The sequence below is a fragment of the Cololabis saira genome, chromosome 24, assembly GCF_033807715.1.
Source record: "Cololabis saira isolate AMF1-May2022 chromosome 24, fColSai1.1, whole genome shotgun sequence".
NCBI classification, from domain to species: Eukaryota; Metazoa; Chordata; class Actinopteri; order Beloniformes; family Belonidae; genus Cololabis; species Cololabis saira.
Window position 1 is genome coordinate 6,949,056 of NC_084610.1, and position 22,332 is coordinate 6,971,387.

The following is a 22,332-nucleotide window of genomic DNA, read 5'->3' on the forward strand; positions in this document are numbered from 1 at the left end:
AAATGACATATTAAAAGAAAATGTAAAGGTTTCACTTGAAGACAATCAATGTGTATATAAACTGAACATATTTAAAATAAATAAATGTGCTTTAATTCCCTTTTGTGTTTTCATTTAGGCTCTATTATAGGAATAAGAAAGTCCATAGCATTTCAGTGTCAACAAAGGTCGGCCTATCAGATTCTGAGCACATAATTGTAGTTTTTAAGTGGTTGACTGGTAGTATTTTAGATTTCTTGTAAACCTGTCTTAAAATGTAAGGGTTACTGGACCTCGTTTGGGCTGGTATAGGGGTCAGCAACCCTAGTGGCTCCCTGGAGCTTTTTCAAAAATGTTTGACCTTTTTTTTCCTTTTTCCTTTCCTTTTTGATCTCAACATTTCGACTTTTTTCTCGACATTTCGACTTTTCTCGACATTTCGATTTTTTTCTCGAAATTTTGACTTTTTTCTCGACATTTCGACTTTTTTCTCAACATTTCGACTTTTTTCTCGAGATTGTACTTCATTAATCTTGACATTTCGACTTTTTTCTTGACATTTCGACTTTTTTCTTGACATTTCGACTTTTTTCTCGAAGTGCATAATGAAAAAAATAAATCTTCCCCCAGTTATAACTAGTATAAATACATGCAGCATGTGTTGCCTTCATTCTAAGGCTTATACATACAAGACTTTTCATTTTTTGCGGCTCCAGACATATTTGTTTTTTGTGTTTTTGGTCCAATATGGCTCTTTCAACATTTTGCGTTGCCGACCCCTGGGCTGGTGGGACGGCTAGCAGTGGAAAATTTCCCTTATTTTTAAATCCAAAACCTGACAGGTATAGAGAAATAAAAAGTATTTGTTCTTTTGTATTGCACCAATCACCACAACAAATTAAACTACTTGGCAATAAACTTCTCTCTGATTCTGGTTTCCAGTAAGAGCAGCTTTGTCTCCTGGGCGACGCTGACTCACAGATGACGTCACGACGTCGCAGCCTAGCAGCCGACGTGATGACGTCATGACGCCCGCAGCCTAGCAGCGGTCAGGTCGACGTAAACAAAGCAGCCAGCAACGGCTGCTAACGCTAACTTGATAATATGTCGCGCTGACATCGCTTAACGTATTCACGTCGAGACAAATATGAACATTTTGTCAGCATTTACAACCGTTTGTCATATGTTAAAGCGTTCACAGGTGCGCTGAGTCTCAAACGAGTGAAAGAAGACACCGTTTTTTGTCAACCACGTTAGCTTTGGATAGCCCCAGCCGGATTTTCGAGTGCGGGGAGTTTTTATTTTAGTTGTTAAAACTGTTTTTATTCTCGCTGGGTCACTTGAATCTGCGGCTAGTGTGAGGTGGAGCCCCCCTGTAGCAGCTGCTGGCGTCAGTAGTGATGACTGTGTCGCAGATGCCGGAGCAGAGCCGCTTAGCCGGCTGAGACATGAGTCCCTGATCTGGACGGACGGCGATGTTTAGTCTCATGGCGAACTGCTGCAACTGGTTAAAGCGCTGGCGAGAGCCCGCCAGGTAAGTCCAGTCACAATGCTGCCGAAATACACCTGTCACGGGCTGGAGATCCAATCTGGGCCCCCAGTTTGACAGATTCAAGTTGGTCTGGAGGCAGTAATTCAAGTTTATTTGTATAGCACAATTCAACACTAAGTGCTTTACATCGACATTAAAAGCAGCAAGACACAATTAAACAGTAAATAACAAATAAAATGAATAATAAGAAAAGAGGTAATTTAAAAAAAGCACAAGTTGTTAAAAAGTAAGGGCAAGTATTTAATTTAAGAGTGTGCTTCAGTAAACAGTAATGTTTTTAGCCCTGATTTGCAATGTGATTTGCTTTTTTTGCTTTTGAATTTAGGATATTGTAGGACACCGATTCAATTATGACTGATCTTGTTTATTGGTTGTTTGTGTTGTATTTATTTTTTGTTATTTTGTCTTTTCCTTCTTTTCTTTAAATTGTTTTTAAATTTTCATAGGTTATATATGATATGATATTGTGAGGAAGGGACAGGACTAAATAAGCATTCTGCTTCCTCCTGTTCCCTCTCAAACACATTGTTTTGCTGTGTGTTTTATTTTGAATTAGACTGTTAAATTGTTTTGCTTTTTTATATTTTGATGCTTTTAATTTGATTGGGTTTTGTTGTGTTTGAGACAAAGCCAACAATAAACAATAATAAACAATGTGCAATAACCAGGACAGTGCAATAACTTGTGCAATATTACACAACACTTTTTCTATCCATATAATTATTTTTATGGCACTGCACGTTTTATTTTAGTTTTTACCTTTTTATTTTTATCTTTATTTTAAATTTTTATCTTTATATGGGTGTTTGGCTTTTGGGATGTTTTGATTTGTATATGACAGTGCTGTGTGTGTGTGTGTGTGTGAGATGGAGATGTCAATTTCCCCCGAAGGAACCTCCCAAAGGGATTAATAAAGTCATCTGAATCTGATTTAAATGAGCTGACAGTTGGAGCAGACCTCAGGTCTACAGGAAGTTTGTTCCACAAGTGAGGAGCAGAATAACTGAACGCTGCCTCACCTTGCTTGGTTCTAGTTCTTGGGAACCACAACAAACCAGATCCAGATGAACCTCAGGGGTCTGGGAGCTTCATAGGAACTAACAGATCAACCATGTATTTAGGCCCAAGACCATTCAGTGTTTTGTAGACCAGCAGGAAGATTTTAAACTCTATCCTTTTTTTCTTAACCTTTTTAATAGTTCCAATGAGCAGAGGTAATGTTTATTCTGACTTTTCGTCATCATTGTTTTTTTCTCCCTTAAAACTTAAAAGCACACACACACAGGTGCAATTCAGATCATTGAGTCACCACATAGATTTAAGATGCAACCACTAACTGACTGCATTTGAATAGCATCCTCTCTGATCACAGATGATGCTTTATTTACTGGAGTACATTTTCATCTTTTGTAGATTTCATTTTTCTCGCACATACCTCATAAACACCCTACCTGCCTTTTTTGCACTGTTTCTCTTTCTTTCTCATACTGCACTACTTTTATTTTCATTCCAATGTATATACTGTTTATATTTTGTAATTATACCGGTATATGTTTTACTTTTTTTACCCTTTCGCTGCATCTGTGTGATGTGTGTACTGCTGCTGCACAAAGCGAATTTCCTCACTGAGGGAGGAATAAAGGACAATCTAATCTAATCTAATACAAACACAAAATTGGATTTATCAAGATGCAGTGGACATCATTTACTTGTGGTAATACATTTCTCTGTTCCGTAAGATTATACTGTATTAACAACAGACATTGAATTATAGGGACATTCTTTTTAAACGTAAACGTGAGAGTTTATATTCAATTTGGTACAATAATGCACTGTGTATATTTCTTGTGTTCTTTTTGGATCAAACAAAACATTCCTTCAGTTACAATAACACATTTTAAGTCTTAAATGTCTTGATTTTATTCCAAACACATACCGCATCATCATAGCTTATCTAGAACATTAATTGGGTTGATTTTATGCTTTCATAAACCATTTCACTTTCGTTCTCCCCAAGAAACACAGAGATGCTGCTAATTAATCCTGTTATCACTCTTACTAAAATCTTAATTTTCCTTCATATGTTTCCCCACAATAATTCATTTTGATTACTATGGATGTTTAATTGATGCATTTCCGATTTCTGCATAACTGTACTTAACACAATATAGAGTAAAGTTGCCTAGATCAAAGAGATGATCACAGATGGGATTGATTTGTTGCTATACTGATATGGGGAGCCAATCAATACTGAAATAATTTGCTGATTTGATATCAGAATAATGGCACGAGATGATGATGCATGGCAATGATGGCAACTCCAGGAGTGGGATCAGAAGTAAAAAAAAAAAGAATGTTTTTGTTTTTTTAGTATTTATGTATCAAATGTTATTTCTAGAAGTCTTCATCTAATCTTATCTTTATCTAAGACAAGTTTTGACACTGGTCACAGAGTATCCAAACCGGCAAGAGTAATCAAAGTGCTCATTAGTGCTGAACTCACGTGGTAACTGTGAGGCATCTGATCCGCTGGGCTTAGTCTGAAATCCATGACTAATCCCAGAGCCAGGGCAGTTCAGTGGGTCTTCTCCATTTGACCTGTTGCTGTTGGTAGTTTTCAGCAGCAGCAGCAGCAGCAGCAGCAGCAGTGGTGCAGTGTTATGGATTAACGGGCATCGTCTCACCTTTCTGAGGGTTTCATCGAGTGTGTGCCCTGATGAAGGCCAATTGGCTCCAGAAGACAGTTAGATGGATTGTGCAGTTGATGTCTTTGAGACGCAAGTGTCAAAGTTAAGTATGCTGCTAGGAGGCTAAGACTGAGCGGGTTTATGTGCACGTTTGGGCTTCATGGACATGCCTTCTTACTGCCGATCATCCTAGTTTGTTTACTTGGTAGATGCAGTGCTTTTGTTTGTTCTGTGTTTTGGGCTGAAGATTTTCAAGGTTGCTGTTGTCGTTTTGAGAAAAGCATAACATTAGAAGGGGTTTCTACCTGCAGCGTTTCTTGCTTTTTCTTTGTTCACAAAAAAATACCTCAACACTGAGAGCAATTCAAATTTAAACTTAAAGTTATTACTCTTTTTTAAAAATGTCCTGTTTGAAAGTGCCTAGAGACAACTTCTGTTGTAGTAGAGCTATATAAATAAAATTGAATTGGAAAAAAAAAATGTAGATGTGGTGCAAAATTTACTTTACTTTCAGAAATATCTCATGGTTAAATATGAATATTTCCATGAGTTGATGACAAAGAAAGATGGACTCTTGAGCAACTAATTGGAGTTTCTTGTCACCCTCCCAGATCGCTGCATGACTGCATCTGTTTCCTTCTTCGCCTGTTGTAACTGCAGGGACGGCTGTTGAGCAGTCATATTATTTAACACGATTACTTGCAGTTTGTTTTTTGAATTTTTTAAAGGGACCTGACATCGTCGGATCAATATTATTTCGTTGTTTCATTTGTTGTCTTTTGCAGAGTGACAGATTCATGAGAGCAGAGCAAGGAAAAGGCATTTAAAACCCAAATATTATGAAAAGAATCAAAAATGTCTGCAGCAGATGGGCAGCATCATCGTGTTGGCTTATGTGTGTTACTTCACCATGTGACCGTAACTGACGCACTCAGTTCCAGCATCCATGTCTCTGACTCTGCTTTGGTCATTCAGATTATTAACTGGCTTATCCTATGCCCTAAAATGCGTCATGACAGCTAATGCCAGGTGCAGCTGCACGTTGGCTCTGTGTCATGGGCATAGAGAAGTATGTAAACATATTCATTAATTTCTTCTCTCTTTTTCTTTTTGTCGTACAGGAAAGTGACGCTGTTGATGGTGGGCCTGGATAATGCGGGCAAGACGGCCACAGTGAGAGGAATCCAAGGAGGTTAGGATCATGTGTTTATGATAATGAATAATTCATTGGCTGTGAGTGTCAGTAAAAGTTCAGCTTGTAAACTGTAAACCTCGAGTAAAGGGTCTCTCTGTTCTGCTCTCCTCATAAATATTTAGTCTCACATGTGACCGCTTGCAATAATGCTGTGCTGTTTTTATATTTTATCCCTGTTTGTATATTTTGAAGTTGTGTCAGTTCCAAGGCCTGCGTCATTTCTCTTGCAGAGAATCCGCAAGACGTGGCTCCCACTGTGGGCTTTTCCAAGGTTGACCTGAAGCAGGGCAAGTTCGAGGTGACCATTTTCGACCTGGGCGGCGGGAAGAGAATCCGGGGCATCTGGAAAAACTACTACTCCGAGTCCCACGGCGTTGTGTTCGTGGTGGACTCCAGTGACGTCCAGCGGATCCAGGAGACGCGGGACACCATGGCCGAGGTCCTCCAGCACCCGCGCATCGCAGGGAAACCAGTCCTAGTGTGAGTGCTTCGTCAGCCAGGGAAATTATGTTTTCAAAAAAAGAACGTCAGCTTTGTAGGAACAGCAGAAACATAATGGCGACTGAAGATATAAAGATGCTGATCTGCTGAAAGGTACTTGGTCTAATTTGTAGAGTGCATGTTCTTTTTTGTTGATTCCTGAAGGTATCTACTTAAATCAGTAATCAGGACAGAAAGCACAAACTGGGGAACATAGTTTCATTTTTCAAGGTATTAAAGTCTTCTAATCAGTGATCAGCAAATTTCCTTTAAGCTTGCAGCTTGCAAATTGAAAAAAGATAAAAAAGACTTTTTTTTTTTAACTCCCCTTGGAATGAATACCAATTTCTACAATGTCTGGGTGCAACGTAAATTATTTTTTCCCTATTTCTGCTCTCAGGCTCGCCAACAAACAAGATCAGGAGGGAGCGCTGGCTGAAGCCGACATCATTGAGAATCTGTCGTTAGAGAAGCTGGTTAATGAGAACAAGTGTCTCTGTCAGATCGTAAGTGTTTCTGCACCTGCTGAGGAGCAGCTATGAAATGAAATTAAAAGCCCATTTTGCACATATATATGCGATGAGCATCTTTCATTTTATTGTGAGAAGTTAGTTGATATTGCTAAAGAAAGATACTCTCCTGTTCAACCACAAATGCTACAGAAATGCGTTTGTTCTTCTTAGTGTTTCATCTCTATTTTACAATTGTTTTTTTAATATCTGTTCTTCCTCAGGAGCCGTGCTCTGCCGTTTTAGGCTACGGAAAAAAGGTGGACAAGTCCATCAAGAAGGGCCTGAACTGGCTCCTCAACAACATTGCCAAAGACTATGAGGCCATAACTGAGCGTGTGCAGAAGGACACGGCCGAGCAGCGGGCTTTAGAGGAGCAGGATAAGAAGGAGAGGGCAGAGAGGGTACGGAGGATACGAGAGGAGAGGTGAGGACATGAGGGAGAACTAAACTCTGCTCCAGACGGCAGAACAATGAAATGAAATCCAGTCGGAGGTACTTGATAAAACATGTTCGTTTTGGTAAAGAGAGAAAAGGAGAGCACGGTTAGAAAATTTAAACACAGCTTATGACAAATGAAAATGTAAATATGCTAAAGAGCTGCCCTAAGTCTATCCATGAATAAAAGAATAATATATAAAATATTTAAGAAAATCATACAGAAAGGTTTATTTTATTTTCTGTCTACAGAGAACGACAGGAGAGAGAGGAGGCAGAACGAGACGGCCGGCAGATCCAGGAAGAGGGGCCTGAAGAAGAGAACATTCAAAGTCCTTTCCAGCCGATAGGAAGCGTGATTTCTAAGGTTCATAATGACTGCGCACACACCTACTACTGACTACTGTTAGGGATCAGAGCCAGAGCTAAATCAGAACTTTTTTCTTCTTCTTTTGTCTTCTTTTCAGAATGAAGAAAAAGAGATGAAAAGGCTAGGAGAGGTGCCGGAGGGCAGGACTAACAGCCCAAAGGAGGGCGTGGAGCAAGAGGAAGAGGAGTACGAGGAGAACAACTGCGACGAGCCGGATGATACGAGACAAACGCCAGAAATCAGCACTTCTGGTGAATGCAAATGAAATAATTATTGGCTTAGACGTGACTCAATTTGCTGAAGTGCAATAAGAACTACACAAAACATCGGAGGATAATGGGAGGGCTGAAAGGATGATGCATTTAGGGTAAACTTGTATTTTATCTGGACCACCTCCTCCAGCTCTCACGCTCCAAATATCTCTTTTTTCCCCCACAGCAGGCGACCAAAGCAAAAAGAAGACAAGTAAGCTTCACTTGAAAAGGAAGCACAGAGTTGACCCACTGAGGACAGAAGATCGGCCAGCAGAGAGCCCCACCCCTCCTCCTCCTCCAGGTTGGTCCTTGCTTCATCACGGCCTGATGTTTTAAAAGTTTTACTACACTGCATTTCTCTCAAAATCAACAACTGAACTTATGGTTTGGTACAACAGGTTAATAGTGCTTGCATATGTGATTAATAACCGAAAGATTATGTGAATTTAGTCTATGTTGAAATATTTTGAGCAGAATGTTGTAGCATATTAACGTCTGGTTTATATTAAAGTCTGGTTTATATTCAATTCAATTCAGTTTATTTGAGAAGGGACAGTGTACATTCATATACATTTAGAATTAAAAATGCAAATGCACCCAATTTTAGCTACAGAGCTAGTTTCCATTGGCAGTCCCCCGGCTAAAAATATAAAAGAAAGACAAGTTAAACAACAAGATATAGATAGATAACATATAGATCTGTCCACTCCGTCAACACTACGTTGATGGAATGAGCAGAGCTGTCTTCGCCTTATGTCAACAGAAGTCCTTGACAACTGTCGCCATGAGACCGGCAGTAATGTGTCTGATTGGTTTAGGAAGGTAACTGGTAACAGCAGAGTTACTGGTTGTATACTCTATTGTGGTGCTTGATAAAAATGAATATAGATCAAAACTACATCATTTGAGACCTGCTAAGGGCTTCTAGTGTTTCTGTTCTGTGTTGATCCTCTCAGTAAATCAGGTCATGTAACCAGCTGGTCCGAAGGCGCAGCCCGATCACCAGTTCTGACTGTTTTTTCTCAGGCTCTTCCCATTTTCATCAAGTCTTCTTTATCTATTTTTTCTTAGTTGGATGGGCCACACCCAAAGTCTCTAGGCTACCTAAACTAGAGCCACTTGGAGACTCCAGACATTCTGGTAAAGCTGCCTGTGAAATCCAGTTGTGTTCACTACTAACTTCAAGTTAACATCACGCATCATCACTGCCTTGGTGTGGATTAACTCAGACTACAACTATTAAGGCAGTGCATCAGTGTTTCCCTAATGGATTTCTTTTGTACCTTTTTATGACAAAAAGCACACAATTTTGTGGTAATGGTAGAAATATATTTACTTTTTGTCAGCAAAAGTTTGACGGTGTGAAGTAGCAGGGGAAACACTGAACTCTGTCTGCCTTAACACGTGTGTTGGTTGTTAACTGTCATCACTGTCTTGTTTTCTTCCTCCTGCATCTCACGTGCATGAATGTGTTTGGCTCCAGCATGGTTGCAGAAGTCTTAAGTAGCTCAGACTTGTTTGTTTATTCATACTCACTTTCCCCTCCAGCCTGCACATCATCACCTCTGCTTCTCTGTGGCCATTGCTTGATTCTGAGATGAAACATTAATGCACGGTGACTGTTTCTCTTTTTAGAAGTCGACGGAGTTTCATTAACTTAGCCAAACCTCTTTTCCTCCCCTCCACAGAGTTTTACAAGAAACCTCTCCCGCCACTTGCGAATAGACCGCGACCTAACGGTGACGCTCATGACGTGATTTTATAAAGCTCCTTTACTGATTGTGGCCGGCTCTCGACCAATCACGTCTCTCTCCTGTGCTTTCTGTCTAAAGCGAGTGGGGTGTAGAAAACCAAACTTAACGTGGACGGTCGCGGGTGCAGGAGCCGGTGACCGCGCCCAAGTCTGGAGGATACGGAGCAGAGTGGCGACGCCGAGTCCTGCTCACAATATGTGACCCGATTTCACAAACTGACACAATTCAGTGTGAAATGCTGAACCCAGCAGAACGTCTCACCAGGTTCTGTCTTCACTTGACAAAAGCACTTTTAGTGCCGACCTTATTTTCTACTCATATCAGTATTAGAACGCTTGGACTCCATGTGTCCAACTGAAATGCTTCTAATTGATAAGGAATGTAAATAAAACCTTACATATGTGTGTCTGTTACAGAAAAATGTATTTGTTTACACTCTGCTATTAAAAATGACCATATTTATATCATTTATTTTTGCACCTTGAGATTCATGAGCATCATGTGATCATGGATGGGTTTGGACAGAAAGTTGGAACTCTTGAGTTGCTTTTCACAACTGACTGCTTTAAATTGGACTTTTTGTGTTGTCGGAAACATTTCCCATTTTTACAATTGTTCTCGCAGATCAAAGAGCTGAATTTTACACTGTAAAATATACATTCACGGAAGTGTGTCACACTACATCCTGATTGTCAATCGTCACTTTTATTAATCATGTCTGACATGTAACTGAAACACTGTAAAAATGCCATGGCTATGACAAGAAATGTACAAACTTTAAAACATTTGGCAAAGGGGGGATTTTCGTTCCTCCTGCCACCAGTTCTGTCCCTTCAATGAACACTTAATGTCAACAGGGCTACGGTGTTTTTACACTTTCTGCTGTACACTGTGTTTCTGTTTTAAAGTGATATTTCTTGACTGTGTCGTAGACACCCATTTTCGTCTTGAAGCAGCTGAGAACAGCTTTAAATGCTTGAACATGAATGCACATCTGGAACTTTGGACGCCCCAGTGGCCCAGCCGAGTTTCTGTGTATGTTGGAAAAGTTTGTAAAAGGAGGGAAGGGAGACGTCACTACACCAGCACCTGGAACAACCAGCACTCACTTTTCTTCTGAGTTTTCCAATACTTGTGGTTCAGTTTGTGTAGCAAGTGAGAACTTGAAATATCACTTTAAAACCACAGTATTCTATCCTCTTGAATCTGTAGTGACATTCGCTCTCTTGTTAATGACATAGATGTTGAAAAATATTTTTTCTACTCTGGTTTTGAATTTTATAACAGCAAAAATAAAGACGAATATTATTGACTGAATAAGCTCAATTATATGTGTTTCCAGCACTCCAGCATCACACATTTACAGCTCGATGGAAACTCTGTGAAGCTTTTTTTTTGGCTCAATAGAAACATTTGGTCCAACACTGATTATACACCACGGTCTGTTTGTCAGAATTGATGGGTTTTTTTCCGCATTTCTGGCTCATACAGTGTAATTTTATAATCAGGTTTTCTATTATGAGGATTGAGCTTGCATTTGAAAACTCAAACGATCACTTGTAAGTTCTCTGGGTTGTTTAAAAACAGCAAAAGCAATGAAGCATGTGTGTGTGGGTATAACTGCCAATAAAAATGAGTGACTTACCCAATCTTGACATTATTCCAGCATCAAAGGGCTGGAAAAAAGCTGGGACTAATGTTTTTGGCTTTTTAGGGAGTTTTATGCGTACAATTTAGCAGTGTAACACATGTTTAAGAATGGATATATTGAAGGTAAAAGTCTGAAAAGAAACTAACATTACATAAAAAACATCTTACTCAGGATCTGAGATGTATCTAGAACAATGTGAAGTTGCAACATTGTGTAAATGCCACGTGAAGATCTCGGGAAAACAAGATTAAACTAATTATTTGTTGATAAATTAATGCATCTTTGTGTGAAGATTTCTGGGATATTTTCACTGCACATTTTATTAATTAGACTTTAGGGTATATCCATGTCGCCTTAGTCCATCTTGAACGACCTCTGAGAAGGTACTTCTGGTACTTAGCTCAAAATGTGAAGATTACCTGCATGACTCATACAAAAGTGTTGTAATGGTAATGCACAAACTGAAACCAACACTAGCAAATTAAAAAACTTCATCACAAAATAGCTCCAAGGATGAGATGGACATTGCAGATTGATGATAAAGAGTGTAAGCATAATGAGGTGGAGTATTGATGGTTCAAAGAACCAGCTAAAAGGCAAGAGTGTACTTTATGTGCTTGTTTGTCTGAACAGAACATCTCTACACAAAATCCATCTGCTGCGATGTGATTTTCCACATCAGGGGGAACGGTAACAACACAGCAAATTACTGCAAGGTGCTGCATGGAGAAGAAATGTAATTATTTATACTAATTTGGTTAATGTTTACTGTTTTTTTTTAGGCCCACAAAGGACTATGTGTGAAATAAATATGAAACAGCCTGTTTTACCATATGTATTCCTGGAGATGTGTCTTCAACGAATAGGAAGTAGGTAATATGTGCATTTCCACGCGCACAAAAACACAGTGATTGTTTCTTCTTATAAGCCTCAAAGCAAGATACATTTCTTTTTATGTTAAATGCCTTTTTCTTAAACTAGTTATTATTGACAATTTGTAATCTGTGTAATCTTCAGTAATCTGTGACAAATGCTTTTTTTATATCATATTTTTTGTGTTACTGCTGTATACTGTAATTTTTTAATGAATGATAATGCCAATGTGGTTAATTACTAATGAAAATGTACTTCATATGAGTCCAAATAGAAGTCTTGAGTATTTTCACTCATTAAGCAAGCAAAAAAAACAAAAAAAATCTTAACCTTTTGCTATTTTAAAATTCAAGACAAAAGTCCAGGTTTTTTTTTTCTTGAGGAGAATTCAAAACTACATATACAATATTTTTTTTATTAGCCTACAATTTTTAAAACGTTTTACTTTTCTGGAGGAATCGATTAGTCACGTGAGGGTCACGTTCGCGCCTCTCCTTAATTGACGCCTGTTCCTCGCGCTGGACCTGCATTTGGGTAAGTGGCGATATCTTATATGTATTTATAATTTAGCAGCTTTTAACGTTCATTTCCTTACACATTGGTTGGTTTACACTTCAACAAAACCGAGGACTCTGGTTGTTCGACAACTTTTGCTGCAGACAGTTAAGAGCGGACCACGAGGTTATCGTGGTCGCCATTGCGCTTCAGAGGAAGACGTGGAAAACATGTCCAAGTGCGTTTGTAAGTTAGTTAGTTACCGGCACGCGTTTACTACATGGGATAGTTATATTTATTGTTAAGCAAGCATAGAGAAATAAGTTGGGTGATTTTATCCACGCTTGTCTGTTGGTGCTGTACAATGCATTTAACAAAGCGGAGCTGGACTCAATTGACCGCAGGTGGCGCACCATTCACCAACAATAATGTCCAACTTTACATCAGAAGTAAACATATTTACAGACTCGTTTAAAAAAACAGTTTTAATCTAAATCACCATAGCTAGATTTGAAGATTTTTTATTTTTTTTAAAGCACCACATCCAGTAAATCTGGGTTCAAGTATTTCAGGGAAGTTTGACAAGCTGATCAGTGCAGCATCCTCAGTTGTCATGGAAATGATTATTACTGTGGTTGTTGATTGTGAATTTTGACAGCTGTTGTGTTTTTTTTTTTGTTTTTTTTTTGCTATTATTTTTTATTTCATAGGATTTTATATTGAATTTTAACAAAAGTTTTCCATTTATTTGATTTATTTTATTTCAAGTTTCGGTGCTTACAGATTTTAAGTTAATGTATTGTTTTTCCTTCTGTTTGCTTGATTTTGATTTAGCTCTTACGTTGGTCTATGAAGTTAAAGAAAAGGCACAATAAACAACTTAAGACCATCAGTCCAGGCTTGGTTTTATCTCGACTGGGACATAGACTTATTGGATATTGGAATGTATGATGTGATAACAACTGATGGCAAGATCAGCAAAATGTATGACTTTATGTACTTTTAATTAATATGATGTGGATCTTTAACTCCAAGAATATGTGTTATTGGTGTTGAGTCACTCATTGGGGAGCGTTCTCTTTTTGGGACTTCGGTTGACAATTATGGCGCTTTTCCACTAGTAATTATTCGGCTCTACTCATCTCAACTCAGCTCGTCTCAACTTGGCCTGGTTTCTTTGCCATAACAATCCAGCACCTCAGAGTTGGATCACAGAACAGACTTTTACGCTGCCAATGTTTGTTGAATAAAATGAACAAGAAATTGCTGTCAGAATCGCTCTTCAGCTGATGTCCACATCCTGACTGAGACGTCTGACCCCCTGGTGGCCTGTAGTGTGACGACGTCAGATAAAGCTTCAGTAGCTGCTTAGAACCTCGGCAGAATAGTTACAGAAAAAGTATTTACTTTGCATGAGTAGACCCCTAGTGGAAAAGCTCCAAACCGATTCTAGGCGAGCCGAGCCGGGTTGAGTAGGTACTAGTGGAAAATTTCACTGAAAGATTGTCATTGTTGGTAGTAGTCTGTATAAAAGCTCTTCCTGTGCACGTGGTCTGTAAGCCTCGTTGGCGCAGTAGGCAGCGCGTCAGTCTCATAATCTGAAGGTCGTGAGTTCGAGCCTCACACGGGGCACATGTTTTGTTATTTTGTTTGTAATGTGGTTCTTGCCTGTATAGTTGACAAAAAGTCTTCCATGTGAGTTGTGGCCATGGACACATGTTTTGTTATTTTGTCTGTTGTGTGGTTCTTTCCTGTATAGTTGACAAAAAGTGTCCCATGTGAGTGGTGGCCATGGCCTCGTTGGCGCAGTAGGCAGCGCGTCAGTCTCATAATCTGAAGGTCGTGAGTTCGAGCCTCACACGGGGCACTTGTTTTTCTTTCACTCTTTGTGGAATGACAGTCACCTATTTTCCAATTTTATGGTATGGGGAAATTGTTATGGTTGTTGTGCAGCAAAAGTGCTAAAATTTGCAAGTAACAAGGTCATGCTTTTCATGACTGTCTAATGTTAAGATAAGATCTTTATTGATCCCACAGGAAATTGTTGTGCCAGAGCTTCAAAACCGATAACAAGTAATCTCACAAAGACAAAAACAAAGTATTATTGAGAAGAGTAACAGAATACAATATACAACAAATACGGTGCGGATAGGAGCTAAAGGGGAGGAGTTGAAAAAGTTGGATAGCCACACGGAGGAAGGATTGTTATTGTAAAAGACATGTCTGTTGTAAATAACCATAGCCCAGATAAGGTTATATCTTATGTGGACAATTATTCACTTCCTTGTGCCGGTTAGCTTCCTTCTCAAGAAGATCACAAATACTAGTGGAGGAAATGAATTTCTTCTGCAGAAGTGCTAAAACGGCTGAAATGGCCACAGGTCCCTGGTGGATGGGCTCCCTCCTGTGGGTCTGGGGGCTGTCCTGGTGTCACTATGCATGCAGTGGCTTTTCTCCCAAAAGGATCTGGGGGCAACTCACTGCTCATGACAAAACCATCAGAAGGTTTTGGTAGAAAAAAAATGGCATCAGCTATTAGCCTTAAGACACAGCTTTTTAGTTTCTTTTTATCATCCAGGAATAGAGCTATATTAGCAAGTTAACAAAGTGATGCTTTCAGTGACTTCTTATGGTACCCATGTGTAAAAAGGGAGAGTAAAGTGGGACAAAACGTGCCCGGCTAGCTCAGTCGGTAGAGCATGAGACTCTTAATCTCAGGGTCGTGGGTTCGAGCCCCACGTTGGGCGAGCAATTTTTTTTTTCTTACTTGTTGTTCCACTTCAATTCAAGAACTTCTGTAGGCAGTGACACTTGGAATGTAATTGAGCGTGTTTCACCTATTATCTGTGTTTTTCATCCAAAAATGTTTAATCCGGACACCGACAGATAAGTTTATGCATGGTGGTTCAGTGGTAGAATTCAACTTTGAAGTCCCCAACTTTGCTTAGTCACCGTTGCATGCTTTCCATGTTAAGAGCCTGTTGTATCCCCTCCCATGTTGTTGGGGTCTGTATGCATTGGTGGTTCAGTGGTAGAATTCTCGCCTGCCACGCGGGAGGCCCGGGTTCGATTCCCGGCCAATGCAACTCTGTTTTTTTTGGTAGTGCTTTTTTTTTTTCTTTTACAAAATATATATTTCAGTCTAATTTGAATAGTGTGTCTGTGGTATGTGTAGTGGCATCGTCTGGACGTAAAAAAATAACCACAAAAAACGAGCTGTAGGCACAGTAATTTCAGCGCTTGTATGACTTGCATGTAGATTCTTCAGGCCTGGACATTTAGCGGATGACACCACCCACGACTCTCTATATCAAACCATTCAAAAGTTATGGCATAAAGTAGGAACTATCAGATATCGACCCATAAGATGGGGGGGGGGGGGCTAATTTGCAGCAATTATGTTCAAGGACTCAAAACTGAGTCCAATGACACCACCCACGAGTCTTTATGTCAAACCATTCAAATGTTATTGCAGAAAATAGGGACTATCAAATATTGACCAATCAGAAGAAGGGGCGGGGCTAATTCAGGCCAATGAAGGTCAAGTACTCAAAACCGAGTCCGATGACACCACCCACGACTCTATGTCAAACCATTCAAAAGTTATGGCAGAAAATAGGTATTAGGTACTATGAAATATCGACCAATCAGAAGAAGGGGCGGGGCTAATTTACACCAATTATGTTCAAGGACTAAAAACCGAGTCCGATGACACCACCCACGAGTCTTTATGTCAAACCATTCAAAAGTTAGGGCAGAAAGTAGGAACTATTAAATATGGACCAATCAGATGAAGGGGGGGGCGCGCTTTTTGGCGTCTTTTAACTGATAAGTTTTCTAAGGGGCGCTGTTCAGCCATTAGGCCACACCCATTCATGCAAACCATTAAATATCAAATTTTTCGCCAGGCCTGGCTTGCGTGCAACATTTGGTGACTTTTGGGGCACGTTTAGGGGGGCAAAAAGGCCCTCATTTTGTCGGAAGAAAAATAAAAACGAGAATGAGAACAATTCCTACAGATACAATAGGGCCTTCGCACTCTAAGTGCTCGGGGCCTTATAATATTCTCACATTATGGTTCTTACATATCCGGCCCCTAATGGTTAAGCAAGAAGATTAAACCATTATCAAACTAATTCAAATACTAAGAGCCATCAAACCGAAGTAATCTTTAAATTAACGTCAACGCTAAGAATCATAAGCTATAAATGAACTTTGATCAAAGACATTTTAAACTCTTATTTAACAGTCTCTTTTTCACATTTCTTCATCGAGGATTTTTGTATTCACACTGCCTCTTGCAACAAACACAGTTTATTCACAGGTCTCTCAAGGATGCTGGTTTTGCTCTGCAGCTTCATTAGCTGTACTATTCCACCGGAGTCAGGTATGGTTTGGATAATTCTTCCCATTATCCATGTGTTTCGTGGGGATGAACTGTCGACTATTAGTACCACATCTCCAGTCTTAAAGTTTCTTTTCTGTTTTGGCCATTTCTGGCGCTCCTGGAGGAGAGGCAAGTATTCACGAGTCCACCTGGGACAAAACAAATCGGCAAGATATTGTACTTGCCTCCACCGTCTCCTTGTATATTGATCATCCTTGGGGAAGGTTCCCAGTGGCATGTTGGACTTTGTACATTGTACATGATGTACTTTCATCAACAGCAAATGGTTGGGTGTTAAAGGCGGCATGTCATATGGATCATCCGATGGGCTGGTGATCGGTCGATCATTAATTATGCTCTCAACCTCACACATGAGAGTTTGAAGGTCTGTGGTCTGTGAGAGTCTGCTCTTTTACTAGGGCACTCAGGATACTTCGTGTAGAACGGATTTGCCTCTCCCAAAGTCCTCCTTGATGGGAGGCAGCGGGGCTATTGAAAATCCATTTTATGCCCTTCTGCTGCATAGCCTTTTCAATATGCGACTGGTCCAGGTTTTCAACGGCCTCTCGCAACTACTTTCCACTACCAACAACATTTATTATCGGAGCGCATGATGGCGACCTTGCCTCTTCTACTTATGAACCGCCGCAAGGCATTGATGCAGAAACTGGTGTCGAGGCTGTCCGCTATTTCAATATGCACAGCCCTGATGGTGAGGCAGGTAAATATTACACTATACCTTTTGACAGTTCCCCGACCCCGTTTCACGTCAAAGGGTCCAAAGTAATCGTAGCCAACATTGGTGAAGGGCTGCTTATCTAGTAAGAGGCGATCTTCTGGCAGATTTGCCATTTTTTGTTGCCCAACTTGGCCCCGCAGTCTTCTACAGACTGTGCATTCTGATATGAGCTTCCTGATGGCTGAGGGTGCTTGAGGAATACAGAATTTTTGTCATAGCTGTGACAACATGTAGTTGCGCCTGCAGTGTCCAATCTTTTCATGAACATCAATCAAGATAAGAGTGGAAACTCTAGAATGTTTTGAGAGAATAGTTGGATGTTTTGTATGCTCTGGCAGGTCGGATCGGTCCAGCCGTCCTCCAACTCTCAAGATGCCATACTGAAAAATGGGGTCAAGCCTGTGCAACTGGCTATTTCTCTTGACAGACAGATTTCTGTGAAGAGCCTTCACTTCTTCATGAAACCATCGATCTTGACTGTATCGTATGATTTCTGCTTCTGCAGCCATCAAGTGCTCCAGGTTCAATGTTTTCTTTTTCATAGTAGATTTGTACTTTTCCATGTGCTGCTGTACAAGTACCCTCTGTCTCTCTGGATCCTTTTCTGATTGACTGATGGATGTTTGTAAAATCCATGTCCCAACTTGAATAGTATTGTAGCAGCTTGTTCACAGGATCAGGCTTTTCTTCAGCTGAGATGGTATTCACTGTGATGTTCTTGACTTCTGGATCACTTTCCAGGTTTTGAGTCATGCTATCTGGTCTCTGTGGCCATTCACTTTCTGGCTGTAGCAGAAACTGTGGTCCATTTAACCACATTTCACCTTGAATCAAACTCTCCACTTTCATGCCTCTGCTTGCCTGATCAGCAGGATTCTGCAATGTTTTGACGTACCTCCACTGTACTGGTTTGGTAGCCTCCCGTATGGCGTTAATCCTGTTTGCCACGAAGGTCCTGAAGCGAGCAGTCTCACTGTCAATGTATCTGAGAACCGTCGTACTGTCAGTCCAGAAAACAGATGGCTGAAGTGAGAGTTGCATTTCTTCTCGCAGCATTTTGTCCACTTTAACTGCGATAACTGCTGCAGTCAACTCAAACCTTGGAATAGTGACCTGCTTCAAAGGGGCCACTCTAGACTTCCCCATCACAAAAGCACAATGGGTTCTGCCTTGCTTATTCACCAATACAAGATAAGATGCTGTGCCATAGACATTTTGAGAGAGATAGAGACAGAGAAATGATGCAAACGTGCCTCTACTGCGTATCCAAATCCCATAGGCTTGATGCATCTGTTTATGCTGAAGGCAGATCATTCAACCATTTACACCACTGATCATCCTGCCAGCCACTGATTTCTTCGTCCCATTCGTGCTTTTCTTTGCACAAGTCCCTTAAAAAAAGCTTGGCAGGAAGCACAATCGGCGCTAGGAAGCCAAGGGGGTCGTAGTTGGAATTTACAACAGAAAGAATACCTCTTCTGGTCTTTGACTTCTCCTGCAGCTTGATACTATATACAAATGTATCCTCTTCTGTATACCACTGTATACCTAGGGCTCGTTCACTGGGTAGGATGTCATGAGTGAGATCAAGGTCTTTAAGCTCGCTGGCTCGGTGTTCTGCAGGGATGGATGACAGGACTTTCCTGCTATTACTCACCCCTTTTGTGAGGTTAAAACCTCCCTCCAAACACAAGTCTCGAAGATTCTTCACCAACGCAACTGCTTCTTCCTCTGTAGGTGCAGATCTTAAGCAGTTGTCTACGTAAAAATTACGCAGAACTGTCTCCACAGCTTCTGGAGCTGCAGTGTCGTCTTTTCTATCTTTTGCCATTCTTCGCAAAGCATAAGAAGCAACACTGGGAGACGAAGTTGCTGTGAAGACCTTCGGTAACTGGATGTATTTTGTGTCCAACAGGCCACACACTTAAAGGTCTGAGAGCTGGTAACTGTTAATCAGCTTCTGTCCACCAGGTTTCTCCTGGCTCATTGTGCTCAACAAGATCTGAGTCGGCCTTCCTTTAACGTTAAGTTTCTTTCGGAGCTCCTCCGTACAGAACATGGCCGTACTTCCAGGATCCATAAAAGTATACGTCTGTATGGACGTTCCATACGTACGGGATCTGACCTTCACTGGCACAATAGATAACATACACTCTGTCTCTCCGGCCCCAGTGTAGCCAACTACTTCCTGAGCAACAGACGTAGCGCCTGACACCTCTTCATTTAGAGTGCTGTCATCTTTCGCTGACACAGCTGTGTTCTTAGCGACTTCTTTCTCCTCATGAAGAATGTCTGGATGTCTCTGTGAGCACTGTTTGTACACCATTCTCTTCTTGCAGGTTTTGCTAAGGTGGCCTTGTGTCAAACACCCAAAACGTAGCCCTTTTTTCTTTAGGAAATCAACACGCTTTGTGTGGCAACTCTTTGAACTTGTTTTAACCTTTAACCTTGCCTTGCTTTAACATGTGCCGCCTCCAATTCAAGCTCCTGCTTCGCTTGTAACACTGCAGCACGTTCTACTAGTCCAGCTAGTTCAGCTTCTTCAACAGCACAAGATGATGATCTGGCAGACAAGGCAGATGTGAACATGTGAACATCATTATACACTGCCTTCATTATCCTCATCGTCAGCAGCAGCTGTATCTTTGCTTGTTCTGCTTTCACTCCAAGCATTTATCCATTTTTCAGTGTCTTCTGTAAACTGTCTGATAATCAGCATTTTAGGCTTAAACCAGTGACTTATATCATCAGCCTTTTCTTCTTCAGACAGCAAATCTCCTACTTGACTCCTGCTGATTGAGCCTTTTAAACTCCGTAACAAGTATGGGAAGATCATACATCTCCCGTGCCTAATGCAGCTCTCTGCTCAACTCTGCAAGAAGTGACGAACTCACTCGCCAAATTAAAGGGAGGTTATGTAAGCAACGTTCAATATACAAGAATTTGCTTTGTACATCTTAAACATGACTATAAATTATGAACTATGAATTTTAAATAAAAAATAAAAGAATATTTTCACATTATGGCTCTTACAGTATGTGCTGCTCAAACAGCTCACTCTATCATTCTTTACAGCTTCTGTTCCCCCCTTACAAATTGCCCTTTTCAGATGAGTAGATGTCACTTTGCATGTAACGTCAAAGGTTAGAGTCCCTTTCAGTTTGGATATGGTCTGAGAATCACATGGTTCATGTATCGCTTGCATTGGTGGTTCAGTGGTAGAATTCTCGCCTGCCACGCGGGAGGCCCGGGTTCGATTCCCGGCCAATGCATCTGTGCTTTTGACACTCTGAATCATCATTTTTTAATCTTTGCTTGGTAAAGACTGCCGATAGAAAAATATATATCAAATAAGGTTCAAAAACAAAAAAACAGGACCATCAAGGTAAATAAAATTGTATTCTCCCCGTCGGGGAATTGAACCCCGGTCTCCCGCGTGACAGGCGGGGATACTCACCACTATACTAACGAGGAGCTGCTCACCAGGCTTCTGTAGGAAAAGACGATCCTGTAGCTCGATCTGAACACAAATAAAAATAGGATGTGAAAACACAACCCTTAACACCTGTCAACGTCATCCTACTAAATCAGAAGACATTTTGTAAGGATGGAAAACAAACATACTCCCCGTCGGGGAATTGAACCCCGGTCTCCCGCGTGACAGGCGGGGATACTGACCACTATACTAACGAGGAGCTGCTCATTATTAACATATTGTTGGCTACAACTAGTAGGATGTGGAAAAACACAACCCATAACAACGGTCAACAAGGCAGCAGGCAGGTTAATGAAAGGGTGACATTTCTGTTCTTGTTTCACTGCAGGTCAGTGAGAGAGTTGTTTTCCTTTTGGTTTCACTCAATCTCCTTCTGCTGCCAAATATGAGCGGAGGTAGCTATTCATGTCATCTTCCGATCTTGCATACTCTTTCAGTACCTTTACTTGAGCTCTCTTTTCTGCAATATCTGCTTCTAACGTCAGACTCTCCAGCCTTGCTTTAACATGTGCCGCCTCCAATTCAAGCTCCTGCTCCGCTTGTAACACTGCAGCACATTCTACTAGTCCAGCTGCTAAATCAGAAGATTTAAGGATCAAAATGGAGGAAAGAAAAATGTTAACATCCTCCCCGTCGGGGAATCGAACCCCGGTCTCCCGCGTGACAGGCGGGGATACTCACCACTATACTAACGAGGAGAGACATGCGGTTTTGTCGTCCCTTTCTGAAAATATATCTGAATACAAATTAGGGCTGAAACGATTCCTCGAATAATTCGAGTAATTCGATTACAAAAAATGAGCGAGGAATTTTCTCTGCCTCGAGGAATCGTTTAATTAATTTTTTTTTTCTCTGCCATATCGCGCCAAACGGCCCCTCTGACCACCACCAAACATTCATACACACTCAAACACATTCACACGATGTTATAATCTCCTACATCATCCAATATTGTCCTGTAAACTTGTTCGTTGTTCTAATCTGCTACTGCTACTGCTACTTCCTCTGCTACTAAATATCAGGGCTCCAGACTGCGACCAAATGCTCGCATTTTGCAACCAAAATTTTAGTATGTGCGACTGAATTTCATGTCCACCGGTATGACGGGCTCTACTCGAGTACTACGCGAGGAGCGCTGGGACCCGAACAGACGCGAACGCAGGCACCAACTGCAAGTCTAACCGCGGCTTAAGTGGTTCTGGTTGGGATACATGGTAATCCGTTTCTGGTGGTGGAGATGTAATCCAACCATTACTGAGGAAGCGTAGCTCTCGATGTCAGTGTGGGGGTGAGTGGTTGCCTGGGCAGCAAACATACTCCAGTCTGTGTGTCTGAAGCGGTCTTGCAGCTCAGACTCTGCCCCCACAGGCCACACTTTTATTGTCCTCACTGCGGGTTTCACACGTTGGATGAGTGGAGAGTATGTAGGTGATAAAAACAGGGAGATAAAAACCTGTCATTCATTTATCTTCT

General features: G+C 40.9%; 1 protein-coding gene and 8 non-coding genes across 13 annotated transcripts; 6 read left to right on the forward strand and 3 right to left on the reverse strand.

The window, feature by feature from the left end:
- Positions 1-1,022: 1,022 nt before the first annotated feature.
- On the forward strand, positions 1,023-11,118 carry arl13b (ADP-ribosylation factor-like 13b). 5 transcript variants are annotated; one of them, XM_061715747.1, is made up of 11 exons: positions 1,023-1,513; positions 5,340-5,410; positions 5,644-5,893; positions 6,294-6,399; positions 6,627-6,829; positions 7,093-7,207; positions 7,308-7,461; positions 7,649-7,765; positions 8,536-8,604; positions 9,153-9,203; positions 9,297-11,117. In XM_061715747.1, exons 1-11 carry the CDS (start codon positions 1,455-1,457, stop codon positions 9,308-9,310), a joined length of 1,209 nt encoding a protein of 402 aa, XP_061571731.1. In that variant the 5' UTR covers positions 1,023-1,454; the 3' UTR covers positions 9,311-11,117. The 5 variants fall into 5 exon arrangements, with proteins under 5 accessions (XP_061571731.1, XP_061571730.1, XP_061571729.1 ...); XM_061715746.1 differs by having other exon boundaries at positions 7,652-7,765; positions 9,153-11,118; XM_061715745.1 differs by having other exon boundaries at positions 9,153-11,117.
- A 2,678-nt stretch (positions 11,119-13,796) lies between these two features.
- trnam-cau (transfer RNA methionine (anticodon CAU)) lies at positions 13,797-13,869 on the forward strand. Its single transcript has one exon. It is a non-coding gene; the product is annotated as a tRNA-Met (tRNA).
- Positions 13,870-14,031: 162 nt separating this feature from the next.
- Positions 14,032-14,104, forward strand: trnam-cau (transfer RNA methionine (anticodon CAU)). The gene has a single exon. It is a non-coding gene; the product is annotated as a tRNA-Met (tRNA).
- An 807-nt stretch (positions 14,105-14,911) lies between these two features.
- trnak-cuu (transfer RNA lysine (anticodon CUU)) lies at positions 14,912-14,984 on the forward strand. The gene has a single exon. It is a non-coding gene; the product is annotated as a tRNA-Lys (tRNA).
- A 267-nt stretch (positions 14,985-15,251) lies between these two features.
- trnag-gcc (transfer RNA glycine (anticodon GCC)) lies at positions 15,252-15,322 on the forward strand. Its single transcript has one exon. It is a non-coding gene; the product is annotated as a tRNA-Gly (tRNA).
- A 5,242-nt stretch (positions 15,323-20,564) lies between these two features.
- trnag-gcc (transfer RNA glycine (anticodon GCC)) lies at positions 20,565-20,635 on the forward strand. The gene has a single exon. It is a non-coding gene; the product is annotated as a tRNA-Gly (tRNA).
- Positions 20,636-20,765: 130 nt separating this feature from the next.
- trnad-guc (transfer RNA aspartic acid (anticodon GUC)) lies at positions 20,766-20,837 on the reverse strand. Its single transcript has one exon. It is a non-coding gene; the product is annotated as a tRNA-Asp (tRNA).
- A 149-nt stretch (positions 20,838-20,986) lies between these two features.
- On the reverse strand, positions 20,987-21,058 carry trnad-guc (transfer RNA aspartic acid (anticodon GUC)). The gene has a single exon. It is a non-coding gene; the product is annotated as a tRNA-Asp (tRNA).
- Positions 21,059-21,485: 427 nt separating this feature from the next.
- On the reverse strand, positions 21,486-21,557 carry trnad-guc (transfer RNA aspartic acid (anticodon GUC)). The gene has a single exon. It is a non-coding gene; the product is annotated as a tRNA-Asp (tRNA).
- Positions 21,558-22,332: the final 775 nt, after the last annotated feature.

Coding starts and splice junctions, on each gene's coding strand:
- arl13b (XM_061715745.1), top strand. CDS start 1,455: ATGTTTAGTCTCATGGCGAACTGCTGCAACTGGTTAAAGCGCTGGCGA. Junction 1,514..5,339: donor CGCTGGCGAGAGCCCGCCAG/GTAAGTCCAGTC, acceptor TTTGTCGTACAG/GAAAGTGACGCTGTTGATGG. Junction 7,766..8,535: donor CACCCCTCCTCCTCCTCCAG/GTTGGTCCTTGC, acceptor ATTTTTTCTTAG/TTGGATGGGCCACACCCAAA.